This window comes from Microtus pennsylvanicus, chromosome 1 (assembly GCF_037038515.1).
Source record: "Microtus pennsylvanicus isolate mMicPen1 chromosome 1, mMicPen1.hap1, whole genome shotgun sequence".
NCBI classification, from domain to species: Eukaryota; Metazoa; Chordata; class Mammalia; order Rodentia; family Cricetidae; genus Microtus; species Microtus pennsylvanicus.
Genome location: NC_134579.1, coordinates 114,816,929 through 114,830,019, shown reverse-complemented (window position 1 = coordinate 114,830,019; position 13,091 = coordinate 114,816,929). Strand labels below are relative to the sequence as shown.

At 42.6% G+C, this 13,091-nt stretch overlaps 1 protein-coding gene across 5 annotated transcripts in view; it reads right to left on the bottom strand.

Annotated features, from left to right (window-relative positions):
• Nucleotides 1–12,782, bottom strand: part of Ift81 (intraflagellar transport 81) — a 73,272-nt gene extending 60,490 nt beyond the window's left edge. The window contains exons 1-5 of one of the 5 annotated variants that reach the window (XM_075979857.1): nt 12,759–12,782; nt 8,012–8,179; nt 7,051–7,154; nt 6,027–6,207; nt 2,292–2,381 (exon numbers count right to left, since the gene is read on the bottom strand). In XM_075979857.1, coding sequence (XP_075835972.1) covers nt 2,292–2,381; nt 6,027–6,207; nt 7,051–7,154; nt 8,012–8,155 — 519 coding nt within the window. In that variant the 5' untranslated portion in view covers nt 8,156–8,179; nt 12,759–12,782. Of the gene's footprint in view, nt 1–2,291; nt 2,382–6,026; nt 6,208–7,050; nt 7,155–8,011; nt 8,180–11,495; nt 11,623–11,765; nt 11,852–12,758 lie in introns of those variants that run through there. The other 4 variants (XM_075979876.1, XM_075979849.1, XM_075979839.1 and 1 more) reach the window with 4 other exon arrangements.
• Between the last annotated feature and the right edge of the window lie 309 nt (nt 12,783–13,091).

Below are 13,091 nucleotides of genomic sequence, written 5' to 3'. Positions count from 1 at the left end.
TCAGTGGGTAAGGGCACTGAAAAACCTAAGGTCAATTTTAGGACCTACATGGTAGAAGGAGAGAATAACTCCCATAAGCCGTCCTCTGACCTCTCTCCACATGTACGCTGGTGCGTGCACACACACACACACACACATAAATGTAATAAAAATGTTCACTTAAAGCCAGACTTTTCTATAAAGATTCTACTGATGCCGATGAAGCTCAAATTTGAAAGGATCTAAATGTCTGACAATGATTAACTATAGTGTAGCAAAATGAAAGTCATTAGAAGAGTGTTTAATGACATGGAAAAGGCATGAAATGACATTCCTTGAAAGAAGCAAATTACAATACTTATATATAGCTCAATTCCAAGGGAAATTGTCAACAATAGGTACCTCAAGAGCACATGATTGTGAGTGAATTCTTTTCTATTTCTTTTTTAACCATATTATCTAAATCTACTACAGAGAAGAGGTTCAAGAATACTTAGTAATAATGAATGAAATTAAAATCAGACTCTGCATTCTGAGTCATCATTCCCAGAGCACAGCAAAGGCTCTCTCACCAGGCCTTCTTATCGACCGGAGCTCAGCTCACCTTCCATTTCTAATCAACAAACTCCTATTGAGGGCCTGCCAAATGCCAGGCCCCATGTCAGGCACTGGGAGGACAGTGGTGAAGATGCACAGGCATATCCCTTCCCTTCTTAGGGCTTCATGCATTTAGAAAGACAGAAATTAAGGCAATTATAAGGGCAATGAATGCCATAACAGGAAAAGAACTAGGGAAAGTGATCTATTTAGGGAGTCAGGGACGGCTTCCCTGAGGAAGAAACTTTGATGTCTCTGATTTAATGAGAATATAAAGATAGCACTCATAACTCAGGAATTCTAAAAATACAAGACTCATGCAAGTCAGAATAGCAAGTTTAGGAAAGTACCTAAACGCCTGGGCAGAAAGTAAAAAATATTTTCTGGAGAACATGTATTAAAAGCCCTAAAATAATTTATGTGCTTTAACAAGCAATTATATATCTAAAAAATATTGCAAAGAAACTATCACAGCCATACAAAAATTATGTTGATAATCATGGCATTATTTATAATAGCAAAAAAAATTAAGCCAAAACCTAAATATGATTAATGTATATGTACTATAGAAAACTAATTTGGACATTGCTATAATTTCATAGAAAGCTAACAATGAAAACACACTCACAAAGTAATAATTAAAAAGCAGCAAGGGGCTGGAGAGATGGTCCAGTGGGCTAAGAGCATGTATGCCTGAGTTTGGCTCCCAGCATCCATGTTAGGCCGCTTTTAATGCCTGTAACTCCAGCTCTGGGGGATCCAACATCCATCTCTGGACTCTGCAGGCACATGCACTTACATGCACACACTCCCACACAGATGCACACACTCCCACACAGATGCACACACTCCCACACAGATGCACACACTCCCAAACAGATGCACACACTCCCACACAGATGCACATACTCCCACACAGATACACACACAGACACATTTTAAAAATCATAAAAACAAACCTTAGCTGGGCGGTGGTGGCGCACGCCTTTAATCCCAGCACTCGGGAGGCAGAGGCAGGCGGATCTCTGTGAGTTGGAGGCCAGCCTGGTCTACAGAGCTAGTTCCAGGACAGGCTCCAAAGCTACAGAGAAACCCTGTCTCTAAGGAGGATAACGGCATCCTGATGATGACACCTAAGGTAGTCCTCGAGCCTTCATAAAGAAAGCAAGACGGGTAATAATGTATTGCATGATCTCATATACACACAACACAACTTTTTCTTCTTTGTTCTTTTCTGCATTTTCTATATCATATATAGAACATATACCAAATAAAGAGTCAAAATGAAGTATTTCTAAATCCCGGCTAGCTGTCAACATGAAACATGAACTGACAGCCCTCGCTGATTTTTTTCAGTAAAGAACTACAAAGGAAAAGCTGGGCATGACTGAGTGTGCCTGGAATTCCAGTGCTGGGGTTAGACACAGACAGCTATCGCTGGCCAGTCAGGCTAACCTAAGCTTCAGGGTCAGTGAGAGATTCTGCTGCAAAAACTAATATAGAAAGCAAAGGAAGATTCCAGACGTCTTTGGCCTCTATGTGCACACACAGACACATATGTGCACACCACCAACTGATGTGCACACCAATACTAAAGCCCACAAAGCACTCATTTATCATCACTAGTTTTCATACAGTTAAAACTCAGCCTGGATTAACTAAAGTCAAACAATCTGAATAAGGTATCATTCAAGTCCAAATGGATATTTCTTTACCCTTCTTATTTCTGCTGTAGAAAATCCAGATGTTTTGAGCTGCTCACATTCTTTATGCAGAGTTTTAAAAGCTTCCATCAGCTCTTCATACTGAAAGAGGAAGTTAGCAGGTTACCAGTTATGACTACATCCAGTCGTGTTCTCTCATCAAGCTCCCCACTAACTTGCTGCAATCACTTAAATCCTTAGAAAAATAACATTAAATACATGTTTTGGTTTTTTGGGGGTTTTTTTGTTTTGTTTTGTTTTGTTTTTTTCTTTTCTTTTTTTTTTATTGAGAAAAAAAAATTTCCGCCTCCTCCCAGCCTCCCACTCCTCCCCCCCATCCTCTCCCCGTACCCCCACTCCTCTCCCTTTCCCCCCACTCCTCTCCCCCTCCCTCTCAAGTTTGAAGAGCAGTCAGGGTTCCCTGCCCTGTGGAAAGTCCAAAGTCCTCCCCCCTCCATCCTGGTCTAGGAGGGTGAACATCCAAACTGGCTAGGCTCCCACGAAGCCAGAACATGAAGTAGGATCAAAACCCAGTGCCATTGTCCTTGGCTTCTCAGAAGCCCTCATTGTCTGCCATATTCAGAGAGTCCAGTTTTATCCCCTGCTTTTTCAGTCACAGTCCAGCTGGCCTTGTTTTTTGAGACAGGGTTTCTCTGTGGCTTTGGAGCCTGTCCTGGAACTAGCTCTTGTAGACCAGGCTGGTCTCGAACTCACAGAGATCCGCCTGCCTCTGCCTCCCGAGTGCTGGGATTAAAGGCGTGCGCCACCATCACCCAGCTTAAATACATGTTCTTAAAAGCAGTTACTGGAGCCGGACGGTGGTGGCACACACCTTTAATCTCAGTACTCAGGAAGCAGAGGCAGGCTGATTTCTGTGAGTTCGAGGATAGCCTGGTCTACAAGAGCTAGTTCCAGGGCAGGCTCCAAAGCTACAGAGAAACCCTGTCTTGAAAAAAACAAACAAAACAAAAAACAGTTACTGCCAGGTGGTGGTGGCACACAGGTTTAATCCTAGCACTCAGGAGGTAGTGGATCTGTAAGTTTGAGGCCAGCCTGGTCTACAGGTCTACAAAGCAAATTCTAGGACAGGCTCCAAAGTTACACAGAGAAACCCTGCCTTAAAAAACAAAAAGCAGCCAGGCGGTGGTGGCGCACGCCTTTAATCCCAGCATTTGGGAGGAGGATCTCTGTGAATTCGAGGCCAGCCTGGTCTACAAGAGCTAGTTCCAGGACAGGCTCCAAAGCTACAGAGAAACCCTGTCTCGAAAAACCAAAAAAAAAAAAAAAAAAAAAAAAAAAAGCAGTCTCGATTACATAATGTAATTCTAGGCTTTTGAAGACTGAGGCAGAAGGATCAGGGGTGTAAGGTCAGAATGGGCTACATATCAAAAATCAAAAACAAAATCCTGCATATTCTTACAATCCATACAGCATATAAAAACAAGATTTGCATGGTCTCCTCACTAAATACTTCTCTGGCTCCATTTCTGGCTATTTTCTTTCTCATGATCTCAACTCTTGCTATGTTGTCCCTGGAACAGCCCTGGCTCCCACCTGCAGGTTACCCATCCTATTCCCTCTGAGAACACTTGCAACACCATCCCTGATAACCTGGATAACAGATTCACAGTCTGAGCATAGCTACCACTGTTCTCAGCGAAGCCTGCTTTGGCCCCTTGTCTATCAGAGTAGAGATCATGTCATAACAGAGTAGTTACTTGTCTGCCTCCCTCCAGGAAACAGCAATAGCCAAGAGGGCTAGAATGCATTTGGTATGAATATCTTCAGAACCCCAGGGCTTACTATAGGACATAATCCTCACAGGCGTGTAATAAACAGTAGTTAGATTAATGAAAAATACCATAGCTGTTACCCTAATTTTTAAATGAGCAGTAGTTTATGGTCTGAAAGTATAGCTCAGTGGTAGAACATGTACCTAACATGCATAAGACCCTAGGTTCAGGTGCTGGAGAGATGGCTGGGTGGTTAAGAGCACTAATAACTACTCTTTTTTTTTTATAACTACTCTTTCAGAGGACCTGGGTTCAATTCCCAGCACCCACATGGCAGCTCACAACTGTCTGTAACTCCAAGATTTGACACCCTCAGACAGACATACATGCAAGCAAAACACCAATGCGCATAAAATAAAAAATTACTTTTTAAAAAAAAAGACCGTTTCAATCTCTAGCACCACACACATACACACCACAGTATTTTTTAAATGATAACATCAAGAAATTAATATTTTTGACTGATCATATTCTATAAATCTACAAATCATTCATTCTAAAACTTTTCATTCAGAAAGACAACATTCTTCCTCTCCCTCCCCTCTATATGTATACATACACATATATACATGTGTATATATACATACATATACATATAATGTGTATATGTATGTGTATATATACATACATATACATATAATATATGTATGTATATATACACATACATATACTGGTTTTTCGAGATACTGTTTCTCTGTTTAACAGCCCTGGATGTCCTGGAACTCGCTCTGTAGACCAGGCTGGCCTCAGACTCACAGAGATACTCCTGCCTCTGCTCCTTAGTACTAGGATTAAAGGTGTACATCACCACCACCTGGCATCATTTTTATTAGTATCTTTGTTAAATGTGTTCTTTTTAAATACACATACCTCTCAGACACGCTTCAAGAACAACATCTTTATTGCCTTTTATCCTCTTAATTAGCTAAGTATATTAAGAGATACTATTAATAAACTTCCTCTAAAGGAATTGACATTACCAAAACATATCAAACAGATATCCAAAATGCAATCTTTTAAAATCACTGCTAGTGATCTATGCAATACATATGAACCCATTATGAAGGGGTGAGAAGGGAGTAGAAATACTTCACACTTACATATCCCTGTTTTATCACATAAGTGCTTACTATGGCATTTGACCTATGTACATACAGCCGTGGCTTTAAGAGACCAATATTATCTTTACTTTTGATGACAGCTATAACAATACACAGATGAAAAATAAAAATATTTGGTTGTTTTGATTCAGCCCAAATACTAAGCAACCAATATACAGAAGTCACTATACTAAATCCTGGAAGAAAACAAAGACAGACACACCTGTCTCCATGGACCTCATAGTCTACTGGAAAAGACAGAATTACAAACTTCATAACAAACTGACCCCAAAATCAATCTAAGTATAAAAAAACTAAAATTCTTTTAAATCCAGCCTGGTTTCTCTGTTTCTGCGTCTGTGGTCAGCCAGGTACTGACAAGAGGACCCAGGAATTAGACCTCAGTAGTCAAGAGCTTAAAGAAAGATTCAAGGCCAGAAGCCAATGATGGTGAGAAAAATGCACTGCAAACATCCACTCTCTCTATCCTGAAAGAACTGCAAGCCTGCATCAGCTGCAGGGCCCACAAGTCTATCATTTGTCCTGGTGTACTATCACGACAGCAGCTTCTCTCTCATTTGGATGGCAAATTGCATAATTACCTTACTGATCAGCACAGTGCTCGGCAGTCTCCAGCCCAGGAGTCCATCTACCCAGAATGACCTAGTACAGAAAGCTCTTGACCATCCATTTCCTATCACCAAATAGTATTTGTGTGTGAAAGTCACTGTTTAAGATATGACCACAGCTGACCATCAGCGGACACCATTTTCTTTGGTGTCACTTGGAATCCTAAAGTAACAATTAGAGAGAGATTATCACTGAAGCCAAGCAGCTTTGTTCACTATATGTACCTGTTTATTGGTGTCGGCCACAGTTTCATCTTGTAGAAATTCACTTGGCACCTCCAGTTTTATTAAAAAACGAGCTAAATATGCCCTTTTCTTTAGTTCATTACTCCTCTGAAGAAGCCAGTGGAGCACTGGGTAAATTACAGGTTTACTTCCAATCACCAAACCTTGACGAAAGGTACTCCTAAGAAGAAAACACACCGCAGATGCAGTCAGCATAACTGGAAAAGACAGCCTTGACTCACAGCGTAACTTACAGGGTCCTTATTGCTTTACAGAACTACTTTTAAAATATGAATACGAGGCTAAAGTCAGTCTTACATTAGTCAGAAAACTAAATCCTCAATATATTACTAAAGTATCCAAGAAGTTGTGTTGAAAAAAAACTAAATAGCTGGACAGTGGTGGCGCACACCTTTAATCCCAGCACTCGGAGGCGGAGGCAGGCGGATCTCTGTGAGTTTGAGGCCAGCCTGGTCTACAAGAGCTAGTTTCCAAAGCAAAGCCTTAATTCTTAATGCTGGCTGGGCAGCATTTAAGTTGTTTTGGTTTCTTAAGATTTTTATTTATATGTATGTGTATATTTGTGTAAGTACATGCTGTATGTGCAGGTGTGTGTGTGCGTGCGCACGCATGTGTGTGTGTGTGTCTGCCCTGAGAGGCCAGAAGAGGGAATTTGATACCTGGAGCTGGAGCTGGAGATGATTGTGACCACTAAACTCAGGTCCTCTGAAGGAGCAGCAAACATTATTAACCACTGACCATTTTCCAGCCCCAGTTATTTTATCTAGAATGGCATAAATCACAAAATGATATTTGCCTGACTTTTTTGGCCAGAGGGGAAGAACTGACCCACTTACGACTTTCTACGTGACAACACAGCATTCGAAGGATTAAAATGGTTTTCAAATTCTGTAATGTCCTAAGGCAATCAGAAGAGGGAGGGCCAGGTGTTATCTAAAAAGACCAACTACAGCATCTGGAGGTTTGAGCTTTAAGAAAACATGATATATGAGCAGATTCTTACATGTCTGTAGCATTTCCTGGAGGTTTGTACTTAAGGATACCAAGAAGGTTCAACATTCGCTTGGCTGTCTGCTCTGGCATCTCCTCTCTGATATCAACATCTTGCTAACAAATAAATAAATTGAAAAATATGTCATTGTTGTATATTTAACAAAGAAAAATATTTAAACTCATTGACAAGCTTGTTCTGGTGGAGCTAACAGGCACAATGGTCTCTTCATAAAGCAGAGTAAGTGCAGGGCTCAGATTCCAAGTGAGGGAGCACACAAGTCAGGTCAGGATTCACGTTTACAAAGTTAAGCTTCACAGAAAGTGGATAAAAGACATGAGCTAACCTGCAGTACAATAAAACCTTTTGTAAAATGCATCTTTATTCCAGGACCAAAGCTATTTGTGTCTAAAAGTAGAGAAATAGTGTCTAAATAAGGTTTGAATAGAAAATTGAGGGGCCAGCGAAATGGCTTAATGGGTAAAGGGGTCTGCCACCAAGCCTGGCAACCCCAATTTGATCACAGGGACTCACATGGTAGAAGGCGAGAACTGATGCCTGAAAGTTGTCCTCTTTCTTGGGTTTGATAAGCATGTACATGCCCATACACAAGCACATAAAATAAATAAAATGTAAAACAAACAAACTTTTTTTCGTAGACAACTGAAATGTGCGTTAGTAGGGATCATTTACTATTGCTTTACAAGCAGGGTAAACAAGGCCTGAGGAGGGCTTTGCAGACCCACAATAGTTAGAGGCAAAGGCGGGCTGTCCTAACAGACTTTTCCTTACAAAGAAGGAGAAAATTTAGCCACTTCTTTAATCCCAGAACTCAGGAGGCAGAGGCAGGCAGATCTCAGTGAGGCCAGCCTGGTCTACAAAGTGAGTTCCAGGACAACCAGGGCTGTATTAAAAAACAACAACAAAGCAAACAAAAAAACTAATAAAAAATGGAACTGAAGAGAAAACTTACCTTGGGGTCGATCTCAGCCAGAACATCATTGAGAACTTGTAATAGTTGCATTGGTCCCAGAGAATCAAATGTGATTAAATTATAGTTCTTCTTAAAAGGCTCCTTATTGAGGCTATCCACGATGAACTTGATTTGGTCACTCATGATTAAGTCTTTTATAGCTTAAAACTAAAAAGTGGGGGAAAAAAGGAGGGGATTCCTTAATCTTGATAGCTAAAGAAAGTGTTGGGAGAGAATCAGAATTAAGATTATAGGAAGTAGGCAGAGGGGTAGAGAGAGGTCTGTACAGCATACAAAATGTGGGGGAAAGGCCAGTTTGTTGGAAGAAATCAAACTATGAAATTTCTAATGGAATCTATATATGCTGTTAACATTTAATATGGACTGCTTTTGTACACACATCAGCTCTGGCAGCAGTCACCTGGACACAGTCCACTTACACTAAAGCCTCTCCAGTCCAGCTACACAGTTTTTACCCTGGGTTAAAGAAAGAATTACAGGCAAAGCCTCTCCAGTCCAGCTACACAGTTAAAGAAATAATTACAGGCAAAATTTTAGTTTTTGTTTTAAATTGGTAACTCACATTAAAATATCAGATTTTTATGGTAACAATCTAGATCTTGTTCCTTTTGGCAAGCAGATCTGGCGATGGAGCCCCTATTTGTGCTTAGCCTTACCCACAGAGTGCAAGCAGGGCCCACACACCACATACAGCCCAGGCATGTTCTCTAGTGCTGTTAAGGTCTCCAGCACACGCTCTCCACCCATTGCTATTACTGAATTAGCCTGGGAGAAGACAACTCTGGGTAATCCAGGCCCCGGTTTCCTTTTACCTCCAACGAGAAAACTGTCTCCAGCATTTGGCCGCCACCTCTCATCCCAAATCACTTGTAAGCTCTCTTTCCTATGGACTGAGGGCTGATCCTCTATGATCTAGCTCAGCCTCTCACTCTGAAGCCGGCCCAGTCACTACTCCCTGCTTCCACCTACTTTTCTCTGCCTGGCAGGATTGCTTCCCTTGTTTGGGTGTCTCTCACCAAGCTCAGGTTCAAGTTATCTCAGGAAACCCTCAAGTTATGCAGCAAAGAAACAGAGTCTGTCCCCCACCCCCACCATATGGGCTACTCGCTTTCCTTAGGCTACTTTTTATGTTGTTCTACTTTCTTAGGTGTACATTGTTTCTTGCTTTGCAAAACTGTACTTTCCATGAGGAATCACATTTCCATTGTGAATACACATTGAGCTGGAAACAATGACTGAATGAACTCGTTCATAGGCCTCAAGCCAAAAAACAAAACAAATTTAAAAAAAATAAAACACAGAAGCCTAAGTCAAGAAGAAATAAGGACTTTATGAAAGACCATAACCTTATTTAAAAAAAAAAACAAACCTGAGTTTCTGGGACTGGAAAGAACACTCGGCAGTTAAGAGCACTGGTTGCTCTTGTAGAGGACCTGGAGTTTGGTTCCCAGCACCCACATGGTGGCTCACAACCATCCCTAACTTCATTTCCGGGGACTCTAACATCCTCTTCTGAACATCACGGGCATCAGCATGCATGTGGTGCACATACATACATGCAGGCAAAACATACACCTAAAATAAATAGTTTAAATTATTTTTTAAATTCTAAACTAAAAAAATATGTATCTGATTCAACTGCTGAAAAGGCTTTACCACGGGAAATTGTTTACTAAAATGAACTGGGCTGGGGATGTGGCATAGTTGGTCGAGGGCTTGCCTAAAATGTAGGAAGCCCTGAATTCAACTCCTAGCACTGACTAAACTGGAAGTGGCTGCACATGGAAACAGGACAATCAGAATGCAAAGTGGGCCGGGCAGTGGTGGCGCATGCTTTTAATCCCAGCACTCGGGAGGCAGAGGCAGGCGGATCTCTGTGAGTTCAATGCCAGTCCAGTCTACAGAGTGAGTTCCAGGACAGGCTCCATAGCTACTGGGAAACTCTGTCTCAAAAAATAAAACGAAAAGAAGTACAAGGTGAACCTTGGCTACTCAGTGAGGTCAAAGCAGCGTAGGCCACTTGAGACCTTATCAAAACCACCCCAGACTGAACTGCTACTCCTGTATATTGGTCTATAACCCTAGGACTGCAGAGGCTGAGAGAGAAGGAGCCAGAGTTTGAGGCCAGCCTGGGCTACATAAGACCCGATTAAAGAAAGATAAGTGAGACAAAGGAAGCCAAAGTTATCTTAATGCTTTCTTAGTTAAAACTATGAAATAGATACTATTTCACTCAAGATATAAAGTGAAACCATGAGCATCTTGCTCTAAAAAAAAAAAAAATTCCTTTTGAAAGATCTCGCTGTGTAGGCCTAAGTGGCCTGGGCTACAGGCCCACTATGTAGACCAAGACTCTACCTCCCTAAATGCTGGGATTAAAATCAAGGTCCACCAAGCTTGGCGTGAAATGGGTTCCTTAATTGGGTGGGTGAAGCTTGTGTTTAGAAAACATTTAAAAAAACTAAAGATATTACTATTTCATAATAATACATTATGAGTAAATAAAACAGTAAAAAGTCAGAAAAGGATGGCATAACCAGCATAGCTTCTAAATTTAAGATTTCTTTTAAGCTTATATCAAAATATCTTAGCCAGGAAGTGTGGTTTGCACTTTTAATCTCAGTGCTAGGAGGCAGAGGCAAGCAGATCTCTGAGTTGGAGCCCAACTTGGTCTACAGAGTGAATTCCTGGACAACCAGGGCTACACAGAGAAACCCACACAGAGAAGCCGTGTCTCAAAACACAAACCAAAAATAAATAAAAGTAATTATCTTTATTTTTTAAAACTGTGGAGCTTCAAGTTTTCAGCTGTAAAAATATATTAATACACATCTTCATATCCACATATATTTAATTTAAAACAATTTTGAAATTATCAGGTCTTTTTTTCTCTTTCAGAAACACGAAATCAAACCAAATATCTGAATAAATGAGTAAAATGTTGCTAAAAAGAGAGAAGAAAAGCAGGGTTCTGGGGGCTCATGAGTATTTATAGACAGGTAATGGTTGCTAAGGGAGGGATCTATATTTTCTTCTATGGTGTGCCACTGATAAGTAACCCATGCTCCTGAAAGAAACCATAATTAAACTCACAGGACCACCAAAAAAGAAGGGGGGGATCATTAAAGTAGAAGGGAGATGAGTTGGGAAATGGAAAGGGAATCAGGGGAGTGGGAAGTCGGAGCAGTATAATCAAAAGACACTGTATGCATGTATGAAGATGAAGATAGCATAATGGCACCCATTATGCATAACTAATATATGGCAACCAAAAAACTTTTTTTAAAGAAAGAAATCGGTCGGGGTTCCCGCACCCCAGGTCGCCCACCAGCTTTCAGAGGACAAGGATGTTCTTGAACAGGTAGGCTGTAGGTGCCCGGCGGGCGCTGCGCGCTAAAATTAGCAAAAGCAATTACTATCCCTCTTCCAGCGCAACTGGCCGCGCTAATTCACCAGCACTCACCCACAGCAGCACCCAGGGGGCCGGGGCAAGAATTAAAACCAGGACGCGCGTTTTATCTGGCACAAGTCGGGGCGGCGTGCGCAGGCCCACTGGCTCCCGCGAGTCCCAGGAACAGAGTCCGGGGCCGAGGGGGGCCAGGGACCCCGCTCCCGCCGGTCCCCACGCGGCCGACCCCCGACCAGGCCCTGGCGCCGCCACCGGCCGGGAGCGGGCGCAGTTCGAGGGGACTGGGGGTTCTCCGAGTTTCCGACCGCGAGTTGGCGGGGTTACCTCAAATTCTCCTCACGAAACCACTTCCCCACCCCTCCGGAGGCACCCGGGCGCTAGCGGGTTCCTAGAGACTGCTCCTTGGCAACGGTTGCCATGCGGTGACGTCACTTCCCATGGTTCAGGGCGCGCACCGGGGGCGGGGCCTCGGGCTTGAAAGCTGGACCTGTTGCCTGCAGTTCTGAATCACTGCAGAAAGCCTGGAGTGTCCCGGGCTGCCGGTCCCACTTTGGGCGATAATCGCCGTCGCGAACCCTCTACAGTTCACACTTGACAAAGTACTTAACCTGTGCTATTTGCGTGTGCTGTTTCATACATTTATTTACTTACCAAACTTGAGGCGACAACTTCTTTGAAGCAGGGCTAGATGGGGTTTGGGGTCAGGAAGCACTGGGCATGGTTTTCAAGTTTAGGTTTTCGATGTAAGTATCTCCAGATTAAACCATGCATGGGAACAATTATAGAGTATAGATTAAGAGACGCATGGAGGGAGAGACAGACAGACAGACCGACAAATGGAGCCCCACTCTGAAAACTGGGTTAGTTGATCAGCCATCTTTGGAGAAACTTACCACAACCTAAAACTAACAAATGATAAATTAGACCTTTCTTATATGCCCCATACTGCTGACTATTAGAGAATTCAATAGAGAACAAGACCCAGCGGGGTTCTGTCCCCGTAGGAGTGAGGGGGTAAGACAGACGGCAAATTAGGCCAGGACTGAGAGACATGTAGCAAAATGTTCCGGTGATGATGAAGCCCAGAAGACAAGCCCCGCGCTTACTGGGGGACAGGGAGGGCTGAAGGAGCCATATTGTCAAACCTCCACCCGAAAGAGCCATATTAAGGCCCAGTAAAAGAATCTGGTGAGACGGCTCAGCTGGTAAAAGGTGCTTGGCGGGAACCACAATAATGCAGACAGACTGCCTGTCGACAGACCTAAGAGAAAACGGATTCCTCTCTGGGACGCAAGATAAAACCTTGGTGGGACTCACCTAGGAAGACATTCCCGATAACAGATTCACAACAGGCAGGCATTGCTGATTCTGTCTGAAGCAAGCTAGCCCCTCCCACCCCACTCCCCAGATGCCAGGTCAAGTCTTGCATGTAATCTCCCAGTGGCACCTTTTAACTGAACTATATTTGAGATTTTTAATAGATTCTAACCCTATGTGACAGTAGTTCTGAAGGCTTGTCACTTCTACGTCACCCCTCCCTTCCTCTACCTCCTCTCCTCCCACTCCGCCTCCTCTTCTTCCTCTACCTCTTGCTGTTAACCTTGCGCATGCTAGGAAGGTACATCGTCACCCTTTCTTTTAATTTTTATT